At 39.6% G+C, this 10,414-nt stretch overlaps 1 protein-coding gene across 3 annotated transcripts in view; it reads right to left on the bottom strand.

Annotated features, from left to right (window-relative positions):
- Positions 1 to 733: 733 nt before the first annotated feature.
- The window catches only part of MYH11 (myosin heavy chain 11), a 61,760-nt gene continuing 52,079 nt past the window's right edge, over positions 734 to 10,414 (bottom strand). For 2 of the 3 annotated variants that reach the window (XM_032983654.2, XM_032983655.2), the window contains 9 exons: positions 10,007 to 10,219; positions 9,191 to 9,352; positions 8,315 to 8,443; positions 7,672 to 7,760; positions 7,291 to 7,414; positions 6,926 to 7,134; positions 6,270 to 6,378; positions 5,499 to 5,671; positions 734 to 1,429 (listed from right to left, as the gene is read on the bottom strand). In XM_032983654.2, coding sequence (XP_032839545.1) covers positions 1,291 to 1,429; positions 5,499 to 5,671; positions 6,270 to 6,378; positions 6,926 to 7,134; positions 7,291 to 7,414; positions 7,672 to 7,760; positions 8,315 to 8,443; positions 9,191 to 9,352; positions 10,007 to 10,219 — 1,347 coding nt within the window. In that variant the 3' untranslated portion in view covers positions 734 to 1,290. Of the gene's footprint in view, positions 1,430 to 4,354; positions 4,387 to 5,498; positions 5,672 to 6,269; positions 6,379 to 6,925; positions 7,135 to 7,290; positions 7,415 to 7,671; positions 7,761 to 8,314; positions 8,444 to 9,190; positions 9,353 to 10,006; positions 10,220 to 10,414 lie in introns of all 3 variants that reach the window. The other variant, XM_032983656.2, reaches the window with a different exon arrangement.

The raw sequence follows: 10,414 nt of genomic DNA, 5'->3' as shown, positions 1-10,414 counted from the left end.
GCTCTCCTTGAAGTCACACTGCTTAAGGTTCACAGACTTGGCATAAACTCTCTGTACTCGATTTTGAGTAATTCTGCACCTGGATTTGCTGTGCATGGCTGTCTGCTGCCCCAGTATGACTAGCTAGCTGTTCTCGGAAAGTACTGGAGCTGCATGGATTTTGTGGTAGGTCCTGATAGTTCCCAGGAATGGGCTGTGGTCCTATTGGAGTGCTCCAAAAATAAAATGTAACTATGTGCAGTTCCTTTAATGCAGAATAGCTTGGCTTGGATCACTGCATTTGGTGTGGGCTGCTGTTTCTAATTTAGACGCTTTAGTTGAAAATCTCCCCACATGTAGAGACTTCAAGGGTGGGTTCAGTTGCCTGAAAACAGACGTTTTAGGGCCCTGCCTGCTTTCAAGTTGCTGCACCAAAGTGCTGCAAGTCACCTGCTGGTCCTATGTCATGTCTGTCAGTCCTTGGATACATCCTAGGGCACCTCAGCACTATGTGTCCATGAGGTAATCAAACCTGTCCTAAGTACTTCATGTCATTTTACATTCAGTTTGGTGTACCTTTTCTTTATTCCTTGAAAAGCAATTGCAAAGGCGAAAATCAGGGTTTTGTTCTAATGATTACAGATGACTTTTTCTAAAAAATATTTGACTTGTAAAGAAGCTCTACTGCATCCCCCATTCCCTTGGAGCATGCTGCATTGCACCCAAGTCACATATATACACAAGAATACTGGAGTAGTTTTTATAGATTTTTATTAGTGTGTAAGCACATCCATGGTGCATATAAAACTGTAACAGTTGACTTAATTTGAACAAATGATATTTTATTTTTCAGTAAGTGATTAAAAAGGCACTTCCACCTTGTGAATGGTGCATCAGGGGTGTAGTAACCAGGAAAATACCTTATATTAATTGAATACTCAAGACAAAATGGAAGTTTAAGAAAAGATTAACTGACCAATGCTTTTTTTTTTTTTCCCCTTCCAACAGTCTCACAAATCCTGTGTAAACTATAGTTCACTGGGATTGGAATCATCTGAGGTACTAAAGCTCACTTTCTGGAAGATTCTCAAAGTGAATTACTCTGTTAAAAAAACCTTTTCAAATACACTTCATGGTAAAATAAGTTTTGGAGTACTTCTAACATCAGTTGATACATTGGAGACAAGGCAGTTGTGCTTTTATCATTGTCAGAGGAGTGGGTGTATGTGACCTTGACACTAAGAGTAGACTTATACAGTGCTAAATATTGTCCTCCCTCCCCTCGCTGCAGTGCAATTTTAAAAAGCGTGTTTATTCACTGGCTTTTGTTCCATTGAAATCTCCATCTCTTGCATCCATTTCTTCATCACCTCCTTCTGTTGCATTCTCAATTATTCTTCGGCCTCCAGATCTACGTGGTGGGGCAAAAGATGCTGGCTCATTTCCCCTCCTGCAATAAGAGGGGGGAAAAAAAATAATAAAAAAATCAGGTATTAGGTCACTTGCAGTCCTCACAAATAAACACAGAGTTTTGTAACAGTACCTGTGGGGCTTATGTTTTTAAATGCAGAACAGCTGTGGGCCTCTTAATACCTCTTTCTGTTCTATAGCATGTAAGAATAATTTGGGAACAGGTTGAAACTCCCTGGGATGGGATTCTTGTACTTTTGTTTAAAGTTCTCCTCTAAATAGTCTCATCTGCCCCAAGCCTTGCCCCCACTCTTCCCTGCATTTCACTGTTTTCCCCTATGGTGTCTGCAGCTGGTTGTGCTTGGAAGGAATGGGAAAGGGCCCTGCTTGTACCCACGACAGCAGGGAAGGGTCCTCCTTGCCCTTTTAAAAGAGCAAGGGGAGAACAGCTTATGCTGAAGCTGACCTGCAGGTGGAATAAACCCACCAGTTACTGAAGGCCCATGAGACCTGGGACTGGAGCGGTGCTGTGGATGTCAGCAGGTATTTTTGAGCCCTCAGTCCCCCTCTGCAGAGGCTGCATTGATCAGAGCACCACAGGTGCCTTGACACATCTCGCATCCTAGGTTGTGAGTAGCTCAAATCTCTTTCCCAACAGAGAGAGGACACCAGTGCTGCTTTGGAACTGTGTTGTAACTCAGGTGCTGACACTTAACAGTGCAAGTGTCTTGCAGAAGTGCTTATAGAAAATGCTTTTTCCCATCTCGCCCCCTTTTCCTCTCCCATTTCCCTCCCATCCCCATATATTTCATAGCCGCAGCTCAAGGCAGGGACACTTTAGTCCTCAAGGTTAATTTTTTGGGGAGGTGTGAGCAAGTGAGACAGAAGATTGGTTTGTCTCTTCTTGGCCTCCATTGCTACTGTGTTACAAAACACGTAAGTTTTGTAATCTGGCCTCTCACTTGCCCCCATTAAGCAAACCTTTGTAAAGGCTTGAGACCACAGATACAAGCAATAAAATAAATTCATGATCACTGAATGTTGTGCCAAAATTACTAATTTGGTGTTAAATACACCCAACTCTGCACTTTTGGGTACAGCAATCATGCGTAAATATTTAAAGGCTTGTCTTGTCCTTGCAAAAGACTAAGCCAGTGGTGCCCTTTCTAAAGCAGCTATTTAAGTCCTGAGTTCAATCTTCCATGTACGGGAAGTGGGTAGGAACTTTGGCTGGACTAACTTATTTCAGAGGCACAAATCTGTGTTTCCAGGGTGGAAATGTGATGTAGTCTGTCTTCCCCAATTTTGCCCTTAAACTTCAGTGTGAGCAAGCAATTAGCTGGATAATAAAGGTTCATTTAAGATCTGCTGTTAGTTAACTGTAGTTGTTCTGGTGCCGATGGCATGTATTGAACACAAGGGTATGTCATTTCTATTCTAGCAGGTGCTTGACAGTCTTAACAGCAGTGTCTATTATTTTATGATAGCAGATATTTGTTATTACTGCGTAACAGGAAAGTTCTAGTTAGGTCAGTAAATGCATTAATTCTTGTCACTAAAGGAAGAGCTCTTTATCCCCTTGAACTCCTGCTATCTGGACTCAATTACTGATGAGAAATTTCTAAGATAACTCTTTAAGCTGCAGTAATCCACTGAAGCGTTATAAAGGAACATGGAACTCGTGGGGAGTAACAGCAAGAGTCTAACCAAATTGTGCAATACAGTTTTGGCTACAAAGAGAACTCCGTATCACACACTAACCACTTATTAACATAAACTATTGCAGCATGCATCAACTTAATACTTCTTTAAACTGGTATTAGCCCTGTGGATGAGCACTCTTTGTTCGTATCTGTTCCTCTTAAACAGGTTTATGGGTTTAATAATATTCATGTGGGCATTCGCATTAGTATCTTTAGAATAATGCGTATAGTTGAGGCAAGCCTTGAGCATTAGTGATTGCTTAGTAGCTCTGTATTTAATCTACCTGTGAACAAGTGCTACGGGAGTAGTGCTTGAATAACAGTCTGACTGGACATATTAGGCTGACTAAAAGGCACATGCAAGGACAAGACATCATCTTTAAATATTTGTGTATTCACAGCAAAATCCAGCATATGTAAAATAGAAGATATACAAATATTACAAGGCAGTAGCTATTTAATTTTTGCAACAGCAGATATTATTCCTATCTCCAGAGAATGTGATAAAGTATAATATAATACTGTGCTAGGTTACAGTGTTAATACTAATTTCTGTGTCCGTGCTTTATGCTTTAATAACAGTAGACAAACAACATGACTGCAAAATAGCTCTAAAGGCCTAAGTAATAGCTATTTGTAAGCAATACAAGCACGGAGTGCTAAGTAATGAAAGATAAGATTTTCTCTTTTGTCTGTCATTGTGTGGTATAAGTTCAGTAATTCACATGCAAGTAAGATCTTACCAAATCTCAGGTGAGTTAGATGAGATCTTACCTTAGAGTCAGCGTTACATTATGTGCAAGAAATACTGTGAAATTCTAATGACATGCTGTGACGCTTCATATTCATTAGTCTTTTTAATCAATTTTACTAACCAATGGTGTATTTGATTTGAAAAATTTTAATCTTTGTGGCTGTGCACAAAGATGAGGTGCAAAAAAGACAATTTTCATGCAGAAAAAGTCAGAGTACTTTATTAGGTACTCTATTGGTAGAGCTTGTGAGAATGCAACATGGGTGAGTCTACATCAGTACGTAACCTACTTGTAAGAAAGATGTATCACTGATGAAAAGCTGATGGTAGCTAGATTATTGTAATATTTGTCTCTTTTTGATAAAACAGATTAATGCCAAGATATCCAAGCCTTCACAGTTTGCAGAAACCTCACATAATTTTATAAACCTCACAGAATTTTTACTTGGGCCAAAGAAAATGGAAATTTGTGGAACACAAGCTAGCTGCAAAGTTGAAGGCATGGTACCTGCTTAGTCATGCGAAGGTTCCTGTGTCCCTCTGAAACAGAGATAGAGAGTCCTGGGCAGTTATACTAAGCACATGGTCATGATCAGAGGTAGGTAGATTAATTTTAAATAATTAAACAAAGTACATTACAGCCAATTACATTACATTCAGATAAAACAAAAATGAGCCTCATGCTATTCTATGTAAAAAGGGCTGAACACAGCCACTCCTTTGTAAAGTGGCCAGCAGCATGTGCCACCCAAGATGGTGCTAATAGAAAAGGCTACCACATCCCTAACCCTTCATTTTGCAGTTAATACACATCTGAAGGTTCATGCATGTTCCTGGTAAGCACAGTGGCAAACTGCTTCTAGAACACAACTAGTCAAGTGCTTTACTGTCATCTGAAATATTGTTGATTTTAGGTAGAAAACAAAGTTTTACATTGTGATGATGCAGATAGAACAATTTCCTTATAATTCAAATCAGCCTCTTTATTTCAGTGAGCTTGTGTTTTCAAACCCAGTGAGTGCAGGAGAACTCTGAATCAGCTGACTGACCACAGCTTTATCTTTTTCCCCAGTCAGTTTTAATAAGAAAATGCAAAGGGACGTTTTGATCTTTTCCTTTGTCTGATGACACTGAATCCCATTGTGGTGAAGTCCAAAAAGACTTTTGCAGAAGAGTTATATAATGTGCTTTGCCTTCTGTCACCTGTGATGTTGTCTAAGACTTTACGATTGTGTGAGTTGTCCATGTTTGAAAGTGTGAAAAGCAGAAGCATTTCTACCTGTTTGTGACTGCTTCTGGAGAAATACATACAGCCATTATAAAAGGGGTGTTTTCCAAAATAACCAAGCCTAATTCTGTTCCTATTTAAGCCAACAGGAGTTTTGATTAGAAACAGAGTAAGGCCTGTGCCATGTTATCACAGTTGTTCATCTCAGAGATGAAATCCTGACATTGCTGCAGTGTATGAAATGCACTTCACCTTCTGATTTGGACCTTTTGTTGTACCTGCCAAGCTAATGCAAGGAGTGAGTAACTTTGCAGCATTATCAGCATCTGTTCTTTAGCAGCTTTTTTTTCACTTCTCTAGTTTACTTCTAAATTTCAAGGCTGTCAGTGAGTGGGAACAGCTATCCCAAACAAGGGCATTCTACCTGAGCTTGCTCTTCAGTGCTGCAACCTCACGGCCCAGGGCATCGTTACTCTCAGTAGCTTCATCCAGCTCTCTCTGCAGCTTCCTGCGGTTTGCATTAATACGCTGAGACTCTTCCTCAGCCTCCTCCAGCTGCCTTTTCAGTTGCTTGAGTCGTGTGTTGCCCTTCTCGGCCTAAAAGGAGATTTTAGAGTAATGCCTTGAAAGAGATACAATAGCTTTACATTCCTCATTTTAATTTCATACTTCTCTTGAGAGTTTTACTGAAACATGGCCTGAATCAAAGGTAGAAGTTTAAAATCTAAAAAATATAAAAATAACTTTGTTTTGTGGGAGTTCATTTTGTTGATAGACACTGTATTCAGACACTACCTTGTTTCTTTTGCTGCACAGTCCTACCTCTGCTTTTCTGGCTTGCAGGTTGGTGGCATTAGGCAAAGCTAAAATTTTAAACAAAAACGTGTTCATAATCTCCATTCATATACCCATAAGGATGTTGTGCACAGTCCTGTATATCACTGTGCAGTCAGACCATTGCAGCTGGCTCATTGACAAGGACTAGTGCTTTGGCACTTGACTCAGCAGGGAAGAAGAATTATATTGTCCTGTCTTTTAGCAAAGGGCTATGTAACTCCCAGCATAGAATCCAGGCAGACAGCATGCTTTCTAGAAAGGTATTTCTTTAAGGCAGAACATGGACTTTTCCTTTCTTTGGCTAAAACCTGAAAATCCCCGTCCCCCAGACTAAGACCCTCATGACACAGCCTAATACCTGATCTTTGTACTGTTCCGCTTGCTTTCTTTCATCCTCCACCTGCAGCAATGCATCCTTTAGCTTCTTGTCCTTCTGGCGCAACGTCTTGGCTGCAGCCTGCTTCTCTCTGCAAACGACAGTGCAACGTTTGGTGATGTGGAAGGTCTATAGTCTTCACCTGCCTCAGGCATGTTGCTCATGAAACTGGCACCAAGGACCCATATGTTAAAGGCCTTACTGAATTTAACAGATGAATTCTAAGCAAAACTTAAAGGTCATGTTCTTCTGGTCAAAACAAATATGTGTCTTTGCTCTGTGCTTGAGGTGCTCCAGGAGATCTGTTCTAAAACACAAGGTGATTTCCTCAAGAAATAATCCTACAAATGGCACAATGTGTTATGGTAATTAACCTGGTCGGGTCATAGGGTAGTTACTATAAAACATAGGGGAGCAGATCCTTGTCTTTGATACCAGTAGAACTTTTCAGCTATGAAGTGGTTCTTAATCAGAACCTGTAACACCACCAGTTACTGGCCATGTGTCTAAGAAATGGCTTTACCAAGCATTAAAGGCACTGAGAGCCTCATGACACAAATCCTGTACACCTTTGTTTACTTTCTGTCTCATTATCTGGAACAATAAATGGACATTTGTGCCCTCTGGGAGACCAATACCTGGCTTCCTGTTCCAATTGCTCTTCAAGAGAAGCAATTTTGGCCTCCAGAGCAGCAATTGTAGTTTTGAATTTGGACTTCACAGCTCCCTCCATCTCCTGCAGCTTACTCTTCAGCTCTTTGTTCTGCCTCTCCAGTTGCTGCCGAGCATTTTCATTCTTCTGTGCAGTTGAGCGCTCTGTTGCCAGCTCATTGTTCAGCTGCTCTGCCTGCAAGGGTGAGAATGGATGCTGTCAAAAGTGTTGCATGCTTTCAGAGAAATGACAGGTGGCAATTTGGGGTGGCAATTCTCCAAATATTTATTCAGAACCACAAATAGCTTTTGCTGGAATACAAACAAAGTGACGTGCTGAAATGAGCTCTACCTGCTGTACTGCTTTCCTCATACGATCACCCATGGCCTCTATGTTGCTTTGTTCCTCTTCTAGCTCTTCCTCCAGTTGGGCAATTCTTGCCTCCAGACGCCGTTTATCATCCTGAAGGCTTGTCCTGTGAGTTTAAATTTAGTAAGTGTGTAGTTATGGATCTGACCAGTTGACTGTGTCTGAAACTATTATGAACTACCAATAATTCATAAAGAAAAGAGAACTAGTGAAACCAGTGAAATATATTAAACTAATCATATATGTGCATGTTGTGTTGTCAAAACGAGATGACTATTGGGAGAGGAACATAACTTCTCTTGGCAGCCATGCAACATTCAGCAGCATGTTTACAGCCTTGTGAGTAATCCAGTCTATTCCTACCTTCCAGAAGTAGCACTTGCAAGTTCCTCTGCCATCTCTTCTTTCTCCAGATCTGCTTGTTTGCGAGCTCTCTCTGCAGCAGCCAGATCCTAGGAGAAAAGGAAAAGGCAGTATAGTAAAGAAATGAACAAATAAATGTTCAAACAGTTATAGCATGATACATAGGCCTGTAAACTTTCTAAAACAGATATAAGATGGGTTGTCTTGTTAACAGAATAAATTCTTGTCATACCATAAATGCTAGGGAAGTACAATGAAATACAATTTATCCAGCCAGTCAGCTGGTTTCTATTTTATGGGTTTTAGTCACAAGATTGCCATTTAATACACATAGGAATAACAGCACTAACGAGACTTCAGAAATGTATAGCTACTGAAAACAATTTGTGTTGGATCATACAGTTAATTTCCCTTTAAGACTGGTGAACTGTGCCTTTCTCCAAGGTGATTTTTTTCAGCTGAATCAGGCTATGCTCAGATGTAGATCCAGCAACTTTAGTGGAGTGCATGGAGCACGTGGAATTTGTTACAAGTGGTTCTTATAGCTTTCCATCCCTGATAGCTATTATTTCAGTGCAGTTATGTTTTGCTACTGAAGGTCATGTGTAGTCTGCTTCATACTGCTCTAAGTTCACCACTTTACCTCTTGAAGCTGGATAAGTTCTGCTTCCAAGCCCTTTGCTTTCTTCTCATTTTCTCTGGCTGTAGCAAATATTTCTTCTCTGGCAGCCCGTGCATCATCCAGCTCTCGTTGGTAGTCCTTCATCTGAGCCTTGTTGAAAAGAATAAGAGAGATTTATTTTTTCTGTAGAAATAAATTTGGACAAAATACAACACATACACATTTACATAGTCATAATGCCTACTTAAATTATATTTTCTGGAGAGATCAGCTAGCACATGTTGGAAAGGTCTGAAACGCGATTCCAAGAAGAGTGACGCTTCCACCTGCACACTGTGACTTTTGTAACGCCTGTTGTCCATATTTCTTCTGAATATTTGGGTACATGTGCAGTCTTAATCTTTCCGATACATGCATTTTTGTTGTTTAGCTGTCAGCATATGACAGAACAGCTGATATGGAGGCTTACAGTATAAACAGGAGAATTCTAATTCAGAGACAATGTAATTTCTGAACAGTCTTTCTGTCACTTCTAAGTGTTAGAACCAGGATTGAAGTCCTGTAATAGATTTTACCGTCTAGCCCTTTCTCTAGGTAGGAATCTGTGTTTTTATTCATGTGGGTAAGTCAACAGCGGATAAGTGTTGGCCAGGGAATTTTAGAACCTCTCTGCAATAGTGAAATTTAAGATTTTCATCGTTTTGCATGTGAAGTTTTCCATTGTCTCTCAAACTGAGCATTTTACAGTACAGATACATGAATCTGGGAGTCTAATTAAAAATTCCCCTCTAACCAATTATCTGTAATAGGCATCAAGTTCATAGATGTCACCTAACTTTCATATTGTGACTGTACAAAAACAGAAGTAGGAAAAACTGTATTTATGGGATTATATACCTGTAATTTGCGAAGTTGTTTGATGGCTTCTTCCCGAGCTTTATTAGCAGAATCAGCTTGGCTTTCTAGGTCTTTAACGTCAATCTCCAGCTTCTTTTTAGCTGCAGCTGCCAGGGCACGTTGCTTCCGTTCATCTTCCAGTTCTGTTTCATATTCATGGAGCTGATCATTAAAGAAAATAACTTAAGTTTGGGAAAGTCCTTGATCACTCTTAAACACTTTGTGTATGTATACAGCCCCCTGTATCTCTATGAATTGTGATTTCCCTGGCAGTTAAAATAGATTTTCATTTTGTCCAAAACCTAAAGATTCTTGAAAGGAGTCAGCATGTATTCACAGAAAAATGTATATTACAAAGCGATGACTACAGCAGTTGCCCTTGCTGTCAGTAGGCTGTGTCTTCTCTGTTTTTATTTCCAATGATTTTGTATCCATTCAGTGCACCTTGGAAAGGCAGATATATTAGAAGCTGTCTTTTTTCACTTGCACTGAGAATATAGGGAAGATTCTTTTGACTGTGTCAGAAATAACAATTCATATGTTTTATATTATATTGGTTGTAGTGTTAAGTTGCTACACCTGTTGGTAGTTGTGGATCTGCTACTGAAACAGCAAGTAACCTGTTATATAGTTTTGTTCCTTTTTCAGTAAAATAACCTATTTTATAACCTTTTTTTAATTGTTATTATTTGCAAAGCACAAGGGAATATGATGTTTTCTTCTCATTCTAGTAAGGTGTTTTTAATAATGGCATGAGGCTGGGTATTTTCAACTGGCTTGTTAGATATTTACAAAGGCAATAATAGAGAATGGTACCTGTTTAAGGAGTTGTCTTCTCTTCTCCTCATTCTGTTCATCTCTGGCTTGCAAATCTCTTTCAAATTGGCCTTTCAGGGCCTGCATGTTAACCTCCAACCTGAGTTTGGCATCTTCAGCAGCCTGTAGCTCATCTTCTAGCTCTTCTAATTGTGTCTTCATCTCTTCTACTTGCTGTTCAAGGGTCCGCTTAGATTTTTCCAATTCGTGGACCTTTCAAGCAATGAGCATTTAATAGACTTATTATAAGAAATAAAAGTAATTCTAGTTAAACACAATCTGACTGCAGTATAGGCCATACTTGAAAACATCAGCTCTGGACAATGAATGAACTAATTTGCACTGAAAATGGTAAATTAGCATTTTTTGTATACTTGCAAATATTTCTTAAAATAACCTGAGATTCTC

Source organism: Tyto alba, unplaced genomic scaffold (assembly GCF_018691265.1).
Source record: "Tyto alba isolate M040663 unplaced genomic scaffold, T.alba_DEE_v4.0 Super-Scaffold_28, whole genome shotgun sequence".
Classification (NCBI taxonomy): domain Eukaryota; kingdom Metazoa; phylum Chordata; class Aves; order Strigiformes; family Tytonidae; genus Tyto; species Tyto alba.
Note: the sequence above shows the minus strand (reverse complement) of the source record. Positions and strands in the feature narration are given on the sequence as shown.